Below are 18,433 nucleotides of genomic sequence, written 5' to 3'. Positions count from 1 at the left end.
CTCTACGTTAGTAATTAGGTGGTAGAGCACTTCAGGTTTCTCTTGATTAAAAGCCAAGAATCTTATTTGCATTTCTTTGAAGGAAAAAACCATGATAAGGACAAACTATTGGCAAAGTGATGGACCAAACAGAGAGGAAATTTTAATTACAGACTTCAGAGTTCAGTTTAGGATGTATATGTGTGTTGCTTTTATTTTATTTTATTTTTTTTACACTTTTCACATATCTCATTTATTTATTTTGGATATATTTCATTTTTTTATTGAAGTATAGTTGATTTACAATGTTGTGTTAATTTCTGCTGTACAGTAAAGTGGTTCAGTTGTACATATATATGCATTCTTTTTTTGAATATTCTTTTCCACTATGGTTTATCACAGGATATTGAATATAGTTCTCTGTGATATACAGTAGGACCTTGTTGTTTATCCATTCTATATATAATAGTTTGCATCTGCTAATCCCAAATTCCCAATTCCTCCCCGACTGTGCCACCAGGGAAGCCCCCTTCTGTATGTATTCTTAACAGAAATGTCTATTTAGTTCTTCTGCCTATTTTTGGATTGGGTTGTTTGTTTTTGTTGTTGTTGAGTTGTATGAGCTGTTTGTATATTTTGGAAATTAATGCCTTGTTGGTCACATCATTTGCAAATATTTTCTCCCCTTTCATAGGTTGTCTTTTCGTTTTGTTTATGGTTTCCTTTGCTGTGCAAAACCTTGGAAGTTAGATTAGGTCCCATATTTTTTATTTTTGCTTTTATTTCTATTGCTTTGGTAGAGTGTGTATGTTACCTCTTAAGTGAGAGTTTGAGTAGTAGGGATTATTTATCCATTTGGTGTGGGATATATAGGCCCCTGTTGTGTTCCCTGAACAGTTAGAGTTACCCCAAGTAGTTCAGACTCTTAAACATATGCACTCACCCTTGGTTCTTTATACTCCGTGAAAAATTGCCTCTTCTAGTCATTGGTCATTCTTTTCTCTTCTTTCTGATTTTTCTTTTATGAGTTTTACCTGAATACACTTTCCAGTCTACATTCATTGACCAAAAACATAATCTTGCAGTGAACATTTTTTTTAGTCATTTAAACCATTATCTTCAACTCTCTTTTTATTTTTTGAAGTAGGCACTAGGCCACTATTTAGTTTTATTTTATGAACACTCAAACTGTCCAAAATGTTGTACAAATCAGTTGCCTTGAGAGGAATGCCAGAACCCCAGCTATTCTGAGCTGAGAAGCCAGCACAAGGAGAGAGACCCTAGAGCATTCATCAAAGCAGAGTAAGTGACCAGAGCAAGTGAGGCTGGATTATTTCTTCCAAAATGACTTTGCTTTTCAGTTTGGTGTTTCAGTTTGGTGTTCCTGGGAGCAGCAGGAACTGGACTCGGGATATGGTCGGTCATTTCTACTTTGCATTAAATGCTTACTCCTGTGTGCTTTGTGTTGGGAGGAAATTAGCAAGATTCTACTCTCAATCCAGAATGAGTTTAGACACTGAGCACTACTGCCTACTCCCCACAACCTCATGTTTCTTACCATGGAGGTGGTCCTTTTACCAATGGATGGAGGCCCCTGGCCAGTGAGGTATCCTCTACTATGCTTGGAACTTACTGGGCAATGAGCACCACTGAGGTGAGCCTTCGAGTGAAGGCAGAAAACAGGGTTCAGAAGGTCTCCTTGTTTCTAATTGTAGCTTCTCAAATAGGCTGCATTTATTTCCACATCCCCAGCGGCTGTGTGTCACATGTAGTTAGCACTACTGTTGTTACTAAGAGGTAACATGTCCACTTGCTGTCTGCCTGGGAAGGTGTTAAACGTTGTGTATTCATTATCGAATTTTTTTTCAGTTTTAATATTTTTTTAATTGAAGTATAGTTGATTTACAATGTGTTAATTTCTACTGTACAGCAAAGTGATTCAGTTATACATATATATACACATTCCTTTTTCATATTCTTTTCCATTATGGTTAATCATAGGATATTGAATATAGTTCTCTGTGCTTTACAGTAGGACATTGTTGTTTCTAATTTCTTTATTTAAAAAATTTAACTATAGTTGATTTACAATATCGTGTTAGTTTCAGGTGTACAGGTTCAGATTCTTTTCCATAATAGGTTATTACAAGATATTGAATATAGTTACCTGTGCTATACAGTAAATCCTTGTTGTTTACCTATTTTATATATGTGGGTATTTATCTGTTAATCCCATACTCCTAATTTATCCCTCCCCCTCCCTTTTCCCATTTGGTAACCATAATTTTCTTCCTATGTCTGTGAGTCTATTTCTCTTTTGTAAATAAGTTCATTTGTATCATTTTTTTAGATTCCACATATAAGTGATATCATATGATATTTGTCTTTCTGTGTCTGATTTACTTCACTTAGTATGATAATCTTTAGGTCCATCCATGTTGCTGCAAATGGCATGATTTCATTTTTTATGGCTAATATTCTATTCTGTGTGTGTATGTATGTGTGTGTATGTGCATATATATATATATATATATATATATATATATAAAACATCTTTATCCATTCATCTGTTGATTGGACACTTAGGTTGCTTCCATGTCTTGGCTATTGCAAAAGTTCTGCTATGAACATTGGGGTGGATGTATCTTTTCAAATTAGAGTTTTCATCTTTTCTGGATATATGCCCAGGAGTGGGATTGCTAGATCATATGGTAGCTCTATTTTTAGTTTTTAAAGGAACCTCCACACTGTTGTCCATAATGCTTGTACCAATTTACATTCCCACCAACAGTGTAGGAGGGTTCCCTTTTCTCCACACCTTCTCCAGCATTTATTATTTGTAGACGTTTTGATGATAGCCATTCTAACTGCTGTGAGGTGATACTTCATTATAGTTCTGATTTGCATTTCTCTAATAATTAGCAATGTTGAGCATCTTTTCATGTGCCTGAGGGCCACCTGTATGTCTTCTTTAGAGAAATGTCTGTTTAGGTCTCTGCCCATTTTTAATTGGGTTGTTTGTTTTCTTTTTTTTTATTATATTGAGCTGTATGAGCTGCTTATATATTTTGGAAATTACTCCCTGTCGGTTGCATTATTTGCAAATATTTTCTCCCAGCCCATTGGTTGTCTTTTCGTTTTGTTTATGCTTTCCTTTGCTGTGCAAAAGCTTATATGTTTGATTAGATTCCCTTTGTTTATTTATGCTTTTATTTCTATTGCCTTGGGAGACTGACCCCAGAGAATTTATGTTAGAGAATGTTTTGCCTATGTTTTTTTTTTTTTAATTTATTTTTATTTATTTATTTTTGGCTGCATCGGGTCTTCGTTGCCGCACATGGACTTTCTCTAGTTGCGGTGAGCAGGGGCTACTCTTCATTGCAGTGCGGGGGCTTCTCATTGTGGTGGCTTCTCTTGTTGCGGAGCACGGGCTCTAGGCACGCAGGCTTCAGCAGTTGTGGCTCACCGGCTCTGGAGTGCAGGCTCAGTAGTTGTGGCGCACAGGCTTAGTTGCTCCGCGGCATGTGGGATCTTCCTGGACCAGGGCTCGAACCCGTGTCCCCTGCATTGGCAGGTGGATTCTTAACCACTGCTCCACCAGGGAAGCCCCTGCCTATGTTTTCTTCTAGAATTTTTATGGTTTCATGTCTTATATTTAAGTCTTTAAGTCATTTTGAGTTTATTTTTGTGTATGGTGTCAGGCAGTGTTCTAATATCATTGATTTACATGAGGCTGTCCAGCTTTCCCAACACCACTTGCTGCAGAGACTGTTTTTTCTCCATTGTATATTATTGCCTCCTTTGCAGAAAATTAACTGACTGAAGATGTGTGGGTTTATTTCTGGGCTCTCTATTCTGTTCCATTAATCTATATATCTGTTTTTGTGCCAGTACCATGTTGTTTTGATTGCCGTAGCTTTGTAGTATTGTCTAAAGTCTGGGAGGGTTATGCCTCCAGCTTTGTTATTTCTTGGGAGGCCCATCTTCTACCTGCGCGTGCCTAGACTTGGCAAATGCTTCAGGGAGGAAAAAGCCTACCTGTCTCTGTTCACCTACGAAGTGTTTATGCCGTTTTAGAATTTACTTCCCGCAACTCTCATATGTCTTTTTAAAATATCTGATTTTTAGTTTATCCATTTTTTCTGGCTACTATGACAGGAACCATGGTCTACTGCAATATTTCATATCTTAACTGGAAGTATAAATGGCAGAATTACATTTTATATTATGTTTACGTACCCCTTCTATTTTATTTAATTGAGATTTTCTGGTAGAGACCAACTTAATTCTGTTTAGGGTGTGTCATATTTTAGAACCAATATTGTGACTTTTATCAGTGTATAACTGCTTTTGAGATCACTAATAGGTATTTCTCTAAGTGACAAATTATCTTACTGCTTCTATTTATCTTTCTTTTTACTTTTAAGGGGAATGTTTTGTTGAGTCAGCATTAGCAAATATTTAACAGACTGACTTTACTTACTACTGGAATCACCACAATAGATTACTAAAGGCGATGATAATTTTTTTCCTATTATTGTTTACAGAAATCTTACTTATGGTTATTTGGTCAATAAACAGGGATTGTATTATCAATAAAAACATTTGCTGCTCTTAAGAGCTTCCTACTCATCACATCTAGGATTCCACTAGGTCTTAGAAGAAATGTTTTAGCTGCTAATCACTGTAAATCTCACCGTGATTGAGGTGGAGTACCAGAAGGTCTCTGTTTACCCAAAGTTCCAACTTAACATCCTAATGTGAAAGGCTTTGGGCTAAAATAGAATAGCTTGTAGTAAGCCAATACTTCAAGTAAGAATAACTTGAAAAGTTGGATTTAAAAAATATATGTGAACGTATGAGAGTTGCAAAGGTAAATAGAGTTAAAGTCTTCAAAGTTTCTAGCATTATCCAGGAAGTAGTAAAAGAATTTTTACTGGACTCTAATAAGTTAAGGATGAATGGTGTCATCTTTAGGATAACCACTCAAGGGATGGAAAGAGAATGCAAAACTAATGCATATCAAAAATGGGGAAAATACAACAATAGAAAATAGAAGTTGAACAATTCATCTTTTTGATTAACCCGAAAGAAGAAAAGATAGGAGAGAAAATGAGACATACAATAGATGGGACAAAGAAAAAGCAATAGTAATACAGTAGACATAAGCCCAGGTGTATCCATAATTACTTTAAATGTTTTTGGACTAAATACAAGAACTGAAAGGCGTAAGTTTTCAGACTAGATATTAAAAAGTATATCCTGCATATGAAAGACACACCTAGATGAGGACAAAGAGAGAACGAAAGTAAATGGATGGATAAGGAAATAATCATGCAAAATCTAACAACAACACCAAAAATCTAGTGTAATGGTTGATTGTACTAATATCAGACAACATAAACTTTTATGGAAAAAAGCATTTCTATAGTTTAAAATATTTCATTGTCATAAAAGAATCAATCTACATGCAGGAATTTTAATAAAACTATTAAAAGTAGATGAGAAACATAAATACTGTTGTTTTATTTAATAATAACAAATAACTGTTCTATTTGTTTTGCAAAATTGTGAAAAGCACATTTTGCCCCATTGAGTTAGGAAAAAAGGTCCATGAATGCCATCTGACAGCAAGACCAAGACCTAGTCATTTAGAACACTCATAACTCTAACCAGTTATCTTCACACTTTGCTAAATCTTGGTCTTTCAATCAGGATAGGCTAGGTTATGCTAAAGAAACAAGCCCAACTATCATGGCTCAAAGGCATGAAAGTTTATTTCTTGCTCTGACAAAGCCTGTGGCCAGTCAGGGTGATCCTCCACGACCACAGCTGGCTCAGCATTCCTGGACGCTTCCATTTACAGCACTTCCATGTCATCATGTACTTCCACAATGGCCACGGGATGGGGGAAAGAGCTAGAGGGTCTCGCACTGCTCCAGGATGGAAGGAACATGTGTCATTTCTGCCCACAATCCGTTGGCCAGAACCAATCATATGACCCTGCTCAATGGCAGAGGGTACAAGGAAGTATAAACCTTCCATATTCCCAGAAGGAGAAGAGCATTAGGCTTATGGGTTAGGATCAGAAGTGTCTTACCATAGCTGGAAACTCCTGTTTACATGTCTGAGGTCATGAACCTCCATAAGGTCAGGGACCATGACAATCCTGAAGAAAACAGGTATGATTTCTGTACCCTCAGCTGCTTCATCTCAGAGACTGATCTCATTTTCACCAAAGGAAGCACTGACTAAGGCCTGGGCACAGGGATGCAGCCCTCTCAACAATCCACTGCCTTTTAGCACTGCTCAGTTGATTAGCACAGGGAGTGCCACGTGAGAGAGGAGGGAATCAGAGGCAACAGGACCAAAACCCCTCCATTTGGGAGCGCAGAGGTAGTAAGAAAGTAACAGCTATACTGAGCATTCTCTGGTTGTAGTACACCTCTGATACTGCACAAAAGTATACAGGTAGCCAGACATTGGGTTCTGATGGCCCTTGACTAATTGGAGGTACAGGCTGACTGTCCATCTATATTTACATGATCTGATCTTGTTTCTGACTATTGTAGTCTATAGTGACACCATTCTGGATCTGACTCTTTCAACTCCTTCAAACATAGTGGTCTACTTGGTCCTACCCTGTAATGAACCCGTTAGCTCTTCCAGAGCCGGATGGCCAAACTGCCTCCCCTGGCCAGGCTGATGCTTGATCCCAATAAGACATTTCTCTAATCTTGGGCTAACAAAAAGATTGAAACATACTATAAGACAGAGCCTCTATAACAGGTTTGATCCATTTTAAAGTTATCTTTTCTCTGTTCTTTTCCTTTCCCTCTTTCTTTATTGACAGCAAAAACAAATTCTTGAAATATTTTTGCTTAAAAAAGACAGTACTGAGGGAATTCCCTGGCAGTCCAGTGGTTAGGACTCTACGCTCTCACTGCCAAGGGCCTGAGTTCAGTCTCTGGCTGGGGGGACTAAGATCCCACAAGCCGCACCAGCGCGGCCCAAAGGAAAAAAAAAAAAAAACAACCAAACCAAAAAACCCGAAAAACAAAAAGACGTCGCAGAGCTTACAAACCCGATAGTGGTGTTTAGCACCCACCTCTAACAGAAGCCTTTGATGCAGTGCTCGTGTTTGAGTGAGTGCATCCCAGGACACTTTCAAAAGTAGCTCCATTTTTTTTAAATTTCGAAAATCTCGCTCTTTCTCTCTCTGCTTACGGGAAAGTTCATCATGGTAGTTTTGCTTGTCAGTGAGACGGTTTCGTAAATTGAGATCCAAGATCCCTCTGTTCCATGTAAAAAGAGAATATGAAAGTGATTTGTCATCAACTGCCCTTCATGTTTTTCAAGACAGTGTGCTCACATATATATGGAATTTAAGAAAAAAAAATGTCATGAAGAACCTAGGGGTAAGACAGGAATAGAGACGCAGACCTACTGGAGAACGGACTTGAGGATATGGGGAGGGGGAAGGGTGAGCTTTGACAGGGCGAGAGAGAGTCATGGACATATACACACTAACAAACGTAGTAAGGTAGATAGCTAGTGGGAAGCAGCCGCTTGGCACAGGGATATTAGCTCTGTGCTTTGTGACAGCCTGGAGGGGTGGGATGGGGAGAGTGGGAGGGAGGGAGATGCAAGAGGGAAGACATATGGGAACATATGTATATGTATAACTGATTCACTTTGTTATAAAGCAGAAACTAACACACCATTGTAAAGCAATTATACCCCAATAAAGATGTTTAAAAAAAAAAAAAAGACAGTGTGCTCAGCAGGTGCATACAGAACTATTTTCATGCTAGAATCAAATTGTAAGTAATGCCCAAAGCAATTCTGTTTGCGAGTTCTTGTCAGAGGCACAGCCACTAAAAAAAACCCCAAATGGAAGAGCAAATTGGCAGAGGCACAAGTTCCTAGTCTCCCTGAAATTTTGCTTAAAAATGGAAAATAACACTCTGCCAGAGACTCGCACCACAAAATTGCTCCCATTAGGAGAAAATCATGATTACCTCAGAATACAATAATTTTCAGGGAAACAAATCCCTCAATTATAGCACACTCCGTGACAGAATTTCCCAGAGGCACGTTTTAGAAACTGAAAAAAATGCGATAGATTGTGTCCTTAAGTTTTTGGGCACAGGAAATTGAGGGCAGTGAAGAATAAAGGATGGAGAAATACTTTGAAATACTTTATTTAATAATATATTTTTATTAATGGTAAAAATGTAAAATTCTATAAAAATGTTTATTGAATCAATATAAATGTTTGAGATTATGTTTTGAATCCTCAAATATAAATTGAAGAAAATTTAGATGACAGAAACACATTAATATAACTAACCTTTCAGTTAGTGAAGTTGCTTCATTCTCTCTGGTTAATTCCAGTAGCTTGACCAACTGGTTATACTCTCGTTCTTTAATTTCAAGCAAGGCTCGTTTGCCTTCAACTTCCTTTATTATGTCCTCCTTTTCTTCCATTACAGCATTAATTTTGGTTTCAACTTTCTTTAGGGAGTCATTTAGCTCTTTGAGTTCATATTCCACGACCAGTTTTTTCTTTTCCATTTCTCTGTGAGGGATACATACATACACATATACATATGTACACAACACACACATGAGTTTGCCTTATTTTGAGCCCAGGCTGTCTACCTATTTTTACTTTCTGACCAGGCAACAGAAGGGCTAGTCACAAATTCAGTGATCTCAGAAGTGGGGTGAAGACCACAGATGAGTGGGACTGAGGGGATATCTCCACTGAGTGCCACTGAGGGCAGGAATTTGTCCAGCCTCCCCACTTTCTCCCCAGATCCCCACTGCTACCGTCTCCTGGGATTCTACCCTCATCCTGACCATCCTCCCTGAATTGAGGTAAATTTCTCAGTTTTGGTGCTAGTGGGCTTGGCTTTTAGAAACGTTACTAGTGTCTGCTGCTTTTTTTCTCTCTTCTTTTAAGATCAGCCACCAGAGCAATCATAGTACTTCTCCAGATTTTTGTATCTTCACTTATCTTTACCCTTTTCGGTTCCTCTCAACCTTGAGAATTCCTCAGTGACTTCTGCCTCCAAATCTACTCTGAATGCTTGGGGGTCTCACACACGTGAATAGCTGGCAAGTGAAGAGTTACTGTCACTTGGGCTTTAGGCATCTGGCTGGCCAACATATATCTAGACCATGAAACTCTACACAGTTCCAATAATTTATTCCATACACAGATCTGTTAAAGTCAGTTGGTGTTCTCCATAGAGATATGATATAAAATTGGAAAGAGAATATTGTCCCAAAATTAAGACATAAATGCTAGGAATGACAGTAATGTGCTACACTGCATTCTCCTGAAGAACTTGATATATACAACCTAGACAGGTCCAAATGCAGATATTTCTAAACTTATAACAGTAATTCGATGTGTTCAGTGGTTAATATTCTTGTTTTAGCATGCACACATAACTTGGGGGAGCGTGGGCTGGGAGGGATAAAAAATAAAATTAAGCCATACACTTTTTTGCGTGATGTTTTTTCTATCTCTTTTCCAATTTGTACAGGAATGGATTGATGGTGGACCAGTTCATCCTAGTAAAGAAATGCAACCATGTTAAATTATGTAGTCTTGGACCAGAAGCAGTCAAGCAAATTAAACAGGAAAGAGAAAAGAACTACGAGGTGTAGAATTCTTACGGTCTGTCCTGTACTATGCAGTGTGCTTTAATTATTCCATTTAATATTCATAATGACCTTACAAGATGGTAATGGTCGTTACCATTTTAAAGAGGAGCTACGCTCTGCGTAGATTCCCTTTATGGAGGTACACCCCTCCCTCAGAGGTTGTAGAGGCTGCTGACAGCTCATGCTTGTTCTCTCCACAAGATTGCCATGGCTGGCAGAGCTGCCTTGTCGGGGGAGGGGGGGTGGAAGGTGGAGGGGAGCAGGCTGTGACCCATGTGGAGATATAGCAGCCCATCCCTCTGCCTCAGGGTGGAGCAACCACTGCGGTGCAATTCATGGCATCAGGTTGCCAGGAGGGTTCTCCTGAAACCGTATTTTGGCCCGCTTCGAACCCCACCTCTAGCCTGTTTCCCTCGCTACCCTATGGGATTCTCCTTAGAGCTCCTGCTCAGTGAATACTTGTCTTAATCTCTGCTTCTAGGGAACCCTGCCTAAGACCGAGGCTAATTTTCCCAAACTCACACAGCTTGTAAGTGGCAAGGCCAAGATCAGAAGCTAGTTTTGTCTCACGTCACTTTGCACTGTGCTCTGTGGATTCGTGGAGGATTCACTTTTAACCTCAAGAATCTTATGTACATGGCAGGGGTTGTGGAAGAGCCCCTTCCTGCCTGAGGATCACACTGGACTTTGGGGTCTGGCGTAACACAGATGCTTGGGGGTTGAGGACATCCCTGCAGTGTGGTGCGTTTCTCCCTGGGACCTTGCTCAGTCTTGAGGCAGATCTAAGTTTTGTGAGGCTGAAACTTGTACAATTTGGGGAGCTCTTTTTTTATTTTTTTAAGTATTATATATTTATTTATTTATAAATTTATTTATGGCTGCTTGGGGTCTTCGTTGCTGCGCACAGGCTTGTCTAGTTGCGGCGAGCGGGGGCTACTCTTCATTGTGGTGCGCGGGCCTCTCATTGCGGTGGCTTGTCTTGTTGCAGAGCACGGGCTCTAGGCATGTGGGCTCAGTAGTTGTGGCACGCGGGCTTAGTTGCTCTGTGGCATGTGGGATCTTCCCGGACCAGGGCTCGAACACGTATTCCCTGCCTTGGCAGGTGGATTCTTAACCACTGTGCCACCAGGGAAGTCTTGGGGAGCTCTTTTTAAGAAAAAGAATCAAAAGTTATAAATGATAATTAGGTTCAGGACCTTGGTGGTGGTTCGTGCATGTGAAGCCTTAGTTTCATTGGGTTCCTTGTAAATCCACCTGTGCTCAGTGCCTGTGTTCTGGGTGGCATCTGGGTACATCTTGGCCGACTGCTCTGACTCTTAAGGAAAAGGAGGTCAAAGTGAATCATAACTGTCCTGTAAGCCAAGGTGTCTCAGATGTAGTTTTAAGATGTAAGTCTAGGTTACTTCAATTGTTTTGAGACCTATTACCCAAAGGTTTCAAAATAAAATGAAGTTTAATTATCTCCTAAAACATAAATACAGGCCCTGCATCACTTTCACGGTGAGAGGGAAGTGAAGTGGAATCAAACAGACAAAGAAGGATGCAGTAATAACAGTATACAAAAGAGGTTAGAACATTTGCTTGCTCTTGAAGGAAGTGATTGTGTTTGTGACACTCGTTTCCAATATTGAAAAATGCTTGGTGAGGTTTAGAGAGGCCTTTTCCCCAGGTCAGGACTCCAATTTAGAGTGACGCTACCAAACACTCCAGAGTCTTTTGTGAATTCCCAGAGCCCAGGTTTAGTTTGATAGGATCAGTCACAATGCAGAACATTTCAGTGTGTGTGTTTTGGTCTTTGTCAAACATTTGCAGTCAATCTTCATACCCATGCACCTTTATGTCCTTGCAGGCACAATGTTTAAATATTTATGAGCTGTGAGTAACATACCTTTAAGGTGACCTGATATTCGAACAGTTCTTCTAGTTCCTTCTGCTCCTTTAGTAATTGCTTTTGCTTGGATGTCAAATCTTCCCGTAAATTTTTAATTTCTAATTTCTTCTGCGTTACTTCCTTACGTAATTCTTCAGTGCTTTCTCTCAATATTCTCATCTTCTCCATTTCCTTTAAAAGTCATGAAAATTATCAGATTATACAGAGTCTGAGCAAACATTTGTCTCCATAAAAATCAAATTAAAAATAATTTTACTCACCATTTTGATGATATTTGTTTTGAGATTCATGAATGATTTCTTGCGAAGTTAAATGCAACTTATGATTTCTGACCTCTTCAATAAAGGCATGGCAATTATACTGCGTGTGTTAAACATTTCACATTAGATTTGAACTCATTTTTAAATTAATGCTCTTTTTAACCTTCCCACATTTTAAGTAGGAAGATTTAACTTTTTCTGAGTTCATATTTATTTCATACCAAAAAGCATTAGTAAAAATTTCCAGCCTTTTTTCTAGTAGCTTTGTGATTTGGCAACACCAGATGCAAATAATCTTTGAATATCAGGTTTATGGTTTTCCTGAGTCACACATGAGAATTAAAGATTAGGAAGTTCCTATTTGGAATACCTTATCCTTGGCACTCCGTAATCCCCTGCTCTCTTATTAATACTACTTCTCTAACTCAGGCACATTATCCCCAAATGCCCTCTGCCCCAGACTCCTAACAGGTCTTTGTTTCCCATGACTGATTTTCTGGGGAGTGTTGGACTTGTGAGAGAGAAGCCTTCTTATACTCAGAAGGTCCACACATTACTAATGACTAAGTGGAAGGATCCATTTAGCCTGCTCTGGCCTTTCTGCATATCACCCTCACCCTCCTCCACTGTGGCTTCGAGGGTAAAATTGGTGATCCTATGGTCAGGAACTAAAATCCACAATGCTTTTTCCCACAGAATCTGTGTTGAAAATGATGGTTAGGAATACTTCTGTACTAGTATATAATATATACATAATTAATATATAATATGATGTATCAGTATATTCATACTCATATATATTATAGCATTTTACTCTATGCATATAGAATAAAGGCATTTTACTCTATGCCTTGGAATTAGACCACCAACAACATACTTTTTAAATATAACCATTTAGAAGGTGAAAGCAATGCAAAGTGCGATGATCTCTGTATTTACTTTCTATGATAGATTGCAAAAAAAGGGACATAAATTCCTCCTATTCTTGTTTGCATGCCTCTTTGCAATATGTCTTTGTCCTTATTCCCATTAAGAGGTAGGACCTATTTCTCTCCCCATTGATTCTAGATGTGACCACGCGACTTGCTTGGACCAATGTGATGTTACCAACAGTGATTTAAGCAGAGGCTTGAAAAGTGCATGTGTTGGGGTTTGCCCTCTCTTGAGACTCTCTGTCTCTTTCCTGAGACTGGAAACCCTTCCACCGTCATGAGAGTAACCAGTGACATGTGACCTTAGACCAACTAGCGGCCCAACTGGCTGACATATGAATGAAGCCATCCTAGGCCTTCCAGCCCCAAATGAGCCAGCTCAGACCAGAAGAACTCAGAACTGAGGAAAATAAGAAACGGCTGTTGTTTTAAACCAGTATGTTTTGGGGCGGTTTGTTAGGCAGGAATTAATAAGTGATACACCTTTATAAAAAATTCTTGTAATAAGCTTGAGACAGTCAGGAAGCTATGAGAGTAACAGATATAACAAAAATAATGTTTTTAAGTGCCAACCATTTTTTCTTCTGAAAACAAAGCAGATATTGTCCAACTAAACATAACCTGAATTAGATGCCAAATAGCTAAATCCTATAATAGGCACCACTTATGTTTACTGTAAAAGTTATGCAGATATTCCTTTCAGCACCATCCATTGTTAAGATTTCTGGGTCTTTCAAATGTTTCAGGGTATGGTTGTTGTGATAAACGTTAATATTTATCAAAAGGGATGTTTCAATCCAGCTGTATTTAACAAAGTCTAGATCATCTAAGACTTACTCCTGGCTTAGGTATCTTCTCGATTTCCTTTATTATGAGGCTTTTCTCTTCCATTAAGCTGCAAAACAAAAACAAAAACAACTTTGACAAAGTACAAAAAAGTATACTATTTCCACAGTAATAACTTTCTATTTTCTCTTCTCAGAATGCACTCCCAGCTGTGTTTGCCAGACCTGGTGTCCATCCTTTGTGATGGCTTCACTGAGTCCCACAGGCCCATTTGGGTGCTCCCTCCCCAGTCCTGCCTCAACACTGTACACACACCCGTCAAAGCAGTTCTCTCATCGTATTGTAACTGCTTGGGAGCACAAACTACCCCCAGACTCAAGTTCCTTCAGGCGGGCTCTGGACTTTTTCTTTTATTTGCAGTAAACTAGTACCCGCCAGGATTACTGCTACAGCCTCTACTGCTTTCATCAAATTATCAGATCCCACTAGCCAGTAGGTCAAAAGATGCATGTATACCAGGTTTATTTTTATGAAATTGTATTTGCAATAAAGTAAATTAACATTTGTGTAATAAGTATGCACCACGTGGAATTTAATATAGGTTAGTTGTGTGGGCCACAGGCTGAAGTTGAAGTTTTTCAGAGTTTTGGACACTTACACCTTTCCTTTTAGAGCTTGCGTATAAATTGCTATTTTACTTCCAAGCTGTCGATCCTACGCCTCAGCCGTGTTGCCACCAGGGGGTGGTAGTGTGCTGCCATTTCTGGATTGTAAAGACCACCTGAGCGTCCCTGAGTTTCAAAATGGTGATGTGAAACTCTCCCACAAGATAAGGCTTACAGTCTTTTCTTTAAATATAAAATGATATTTTCTTAAACAAACATAAAATGGATAATTCTTTAGGACATTTAAAATTACATTTCTATCATCCGTTTTCTCTCTCTTTCTTTTTTTAAAATCTTTATTGGAGTGTAATTGCTTCACAATACTGTGTTAGTTTCTGTTGTACAACCAAGTGAATCAGCCACATGCATACATATATCCCCATATCCCCTCCCTCTTGAGCCTCCCTATCCCACCTCTCTAGGTCATCGCAAAGCACGGAGCTGATCTCCCTGTGCTATGCAGCTGCTTCCCACTAGCTAACTATTTTACATTCGGTAGTGTATATATGTCAGTGCTACTCTCACTTCGCCCTAGTTTCCCCCTCCCCTGCCCCGGGTCCTCAAGTCCATTCTCTATGTCTACATATTTATTCCGGCCCTGCCAGTAGGTTCATCAGTGCATCAGTGCCATTATTATTTATTTATTTATTTTAGATTCCATATATATGTGCTAGCATATGGTATTTGTTTTTCTCTTTCTGACTTACTTCACTCTGTATGACAGACTCTAGGTCCATCCACCTCACTACAAATAACTCAATTTCGTTTCTTTTTATGGCTGAGTAATATTCCATTGTATATATGTGCCACATCTTCTTTATTGATTCATCTGTCGATGGACATTTAGGTTGGTTTCATGTCCTGGCTATTGTAAATAGTGCTGCAGTGAACATTGTGGTGGTACATGTCTCTCTTTGAATTATAGTTTTCTTAGGGTATATGCCCAGGAGTGGGATTGTGGGGTCATATGGTAGTTCTACTTTTAGTTTTTTAAGGAAGCTCCATACTGTTCTGCATAGTGGCTGTATCAATTTACATTCCCACCAACAGAGCAGGAGGGTTCACTTTTCATCACACCCTTTACAGCATTTATTGTTTCTAGATTTTTTGATAATGGCCATTGTGACCTGTGTGTGGTGATACCTCATTGTAGTTTTGAGTTGCATTTCTCTAATAATTAGTGATGTTGAGCATCTTTTCATGTGCCTCTTGGCCATCTGTATGTCTTCTTTGGTGAAATGTCTATTTAGGTCTTCTGCCCATTTTTTAATTGAATTGTTTGTTTCGTTGATATTGAGCTCCATGAGCTGTTTGTATATTTTGGAGATTAATCCTTTGTCTGTTGTTTCATTTGCAAATATTTTCTCCCATTCTGAGGGATGTCTTTTCGTCTTGTTTATGGTTTCCTTTGCTGGGCAAACAAAGAGTGTTTTTCCTGTGTTTTCCTCTAAGAGTTTTATAGTGTCTGGTCTTACATTTAGGTCTTAATCCATTTGGAGTTTATTTTTGTGTATGGTGTTAGGTAGTGTTCTAATTTCATTCTTTTACATGTAGCTGTCCAGTTTTCCCAGCACCACTTATTGAAGAGGTTGTCTTTTCTCCATTGTATGTTCTTGCCTCCTTTGTCGTAAATTAGGTGACCATATGTGTGTAGGTTTATCTCTGGGCTTTCTATCCTGTACTATTGATCTATATTTCTGTTTTTGTGTCAGGACCATACTGTCTTGATTACTATAGCTTTGTAGTATAGTTTGAAGTCAGAAAGCCTGATTCCTCCAGCTCCATTTTTCTTTCTCAAGATTGCTTTGGCCATTCAGGGTCTTTTGTGTTTCCATACAAATTGTAAATTTTTTTGTTCTAATTCTGTGAAGAATGCCACTGGTAGTTTGATAGGGATTGCATTGGATCTGTAGATTGCTTTGGGTAGTATAGTCATTTTCACACTATTGATTCTTCCAATCCAAGAACATAGTATATTTCTCCATCTCTATGTCATCTTTGATTCCGTTCATCAGTGTTTTATAGTTTTCTGAGTACAAGTCTTTCACCTCCTTAGCTAGGTTTATTCCTAGGTATTTTATTCTTTTTGTTGCCATAGTAAATGGGATTGTTTTCTTAATTTCTCTTTCTGATTTTTCGTTGGTAGTGTATAGGAATGCCAGAGATTTCTGTGCATTAATTTTGTATCCTGCAACCTTACCAAATTCATTGATTAGTTCTAGTAGTTATCTGGTGGCATCTTTAGGATTTTCTGTGTATAGTATCATGTCATCTGCAAACAGTGACAGTTTTACTTTTTCTTTTCCAATTTGTATTCCTTTTATTTCTTTTTCTTCTCTGATTGCTGTGGCTAGGACTTCCAAAAGTATGTTGAATAAGAGTGACGAGAGTGGACATCCTTGTCTTGTTCCTGATCTTAGTGGAAATGCTTTCAGTTTTTAACCATTGAGTATGATGTTCGCTGTGGGTTCGTCATATATAGCCTTTATTATGTTGAGGTAGGTTCCCTCTATGCCCCTTTTCTGGAGAGTTTTTATCATAAATCAGTGTTGAATTTTGTCAAAAGCTTTGTCTGCATCTATTGAGATGATCATATGGTTTTTATTCTTCAAGTTGTTAATATGGTGTATCACATTGATTGATTTGCGTATATTGAAGAATCCTTGCATCCCTGGGATAAATCCCACTTGATCATGATGTATGATCCTTTTAATATGTTTTTGGATTCTGTTTGCTAGTATTTTGTTCAGGATTTTTGCATCTGTGTTCATCAGTGATATTGGTCTATAGTTTTCTTTTTTTGTAATATCTTTTTCTGGTTTTGGTATCAGGGTGATGGTGGCTTCGTAAAATGAATTTGGGAGTGTTCCTCCCTCTGCAGTTTTTTGGAAGAGTTTGAGAAGGATTGGTGTTCGCTCTTCTCTAAATGTTTGATAGAATTTGCCTGTGAAGCTGTCTGATTTTTTCTTTTTTTGTTAAGAAACATTGACCTTTTTCCTTTAAAAGATGTATACCTTTATTTATAGAAATAAATCATTCATAATCCCACACCTCTCATACCACAATTGATCATTTTTATTTTCCTTGTATATTTTAATGAAATTATATTACATATGTATATATTATTGAATCCATTTTTACCTAACGTGTAATTAAAATAGTTTCCCAATTTGCAAAACGGACTTCATAATTAATAGTTTAATAGCTAGTTTCAAGGTTTTCTAGTGGGTGGATGTACCATGATAAAATAATCCTTAATATTGATATTATCTAATATATACTGAACCTACTATATGCCACGGTCTTCACAAACATCATTTCTAAACTGCAGATCCTTTCTAAGTGGCTATTGTTACCTTCAATGTACAAATGAAGAAACTGAGGAGTTAGGTACCTCTTCCAAATTCACTGGTCAAGGCTGAAGTGACTATCAAACCTAGCTGTATCTGACTCCAGGGTGCTTTTCAGTATCAAGCTCCCTCTGGAATACATTGCTATTGAAATATTCCACTATGTTTTAGAAGTTAGATTGCTTTAGATTTTTTGCTTTTATAAATAATAATGTAATGAACATCTTTATGCATTGTCTGTTTTCTTGTTTTGGGTTCTCATTTCTGCGTGGCATTACTGGGATGAAAAAACGTTATTGTACGTGTGCCTCTTGATATAGATAAGCCTGTAAACTTTCAAACTGACATTAAAATCTACATCTGACATTTTCAGCTTTTCTGACTCAGGGGTGGTTCAGTGTCAGAGCTCCTCAGGATTCATTACTTTTCTACAGCAAGAGTCCGAACTTAAACCATGTCATCAAAGGGTTTTGGTTTTAAGGACTTGTGGGTGAAGAGGGACTGCTGGAAACCCTCTGTGCTGCCAAGCGCGGAGAGGCGTCATCCACATCAGGAGTGGAACCAGCCTGAATGGGTGGAAGTTCTAAGAAGGGAGATTTCTGAACCAATACAAGCGAAAGCCATCTAAGAGTCAGGCTGCCCGAAGCTGGGCTGGGCTGGGCTTGGCTGGGCTGCTGTGGGAGGCTGTGAGTTCCCATCGCTGGAGGTGCTGGAGCACAGACTGAGTGGCCGCTGAGAGAAGCCTCAGGTGGTTCTTAGAGTAGTCAGTGCTGAGGACCGCTCTGTGGACCCACAGTTCTCAATCTCTGACACGACTCAGAATCACGCAGGAAGTCTGTAAGCAATTCAAACCTTGCCTTGAGTGGGGAGGCCCGGATAGAAAGTGGAATCG

The 18,433-nt window shown here is 38.7% G+C and overlaps 1 protein-coding gene across 1 annotated transcript in view; it reads right to left on the bottom strand.

The window, feature by feature from the left end:
- Positions 1-18,433, bottom strand: part of CCDC146 (coiled-coil domain containing 146) — a 110,248-nt gene that overhangs the window by 24,465 nt on the left and 67,350 nt on the right. Inside the window, exons 4-8 of the mRNA XM_065884064.1 lie at positions 13,578-13,635; positions 11,546-11,719; positions 9,491-9,564; positions 8,333-8,560; positions 7,088-7,274 (exon numbers count right to left, since the gene is read on the bottom strand). Coding sequence (XP_065740136.1) covers positions 7,088-7,274; positions 8,333-8,560; positions 9,491-9,564; positions 11,546-11,719; positions 13,578-13,635 — 721 coding nt within the window. The remainder of the gene's footprint in view (positions 1-7,087; positions 7,275-8,332; positions 8,561-9,490; positions 9,565-11,545; positions 11,720-13,577; positions 13,636-18,433) is intronic.

Source organism: Phocoena phocoena, chromosome 9 (assembly GCF_963924675.1).
Source record: "Phocoena phocoena chromosome 9, mPhoPho1.1, whole genome shotgun sequence".
Classification (NCBI taxonomy): Eukaryota; Metazoa; Chordata; class Mammalia; order Artiodactyla; family Phocoenidae; genus Phocoena; species Phocoena phocoena.
The sequence above is the reverse complement of the archived record's forward strand: the minus strand, read 5'-3'. Positions and strand labels throughout refer to the sequence as shown.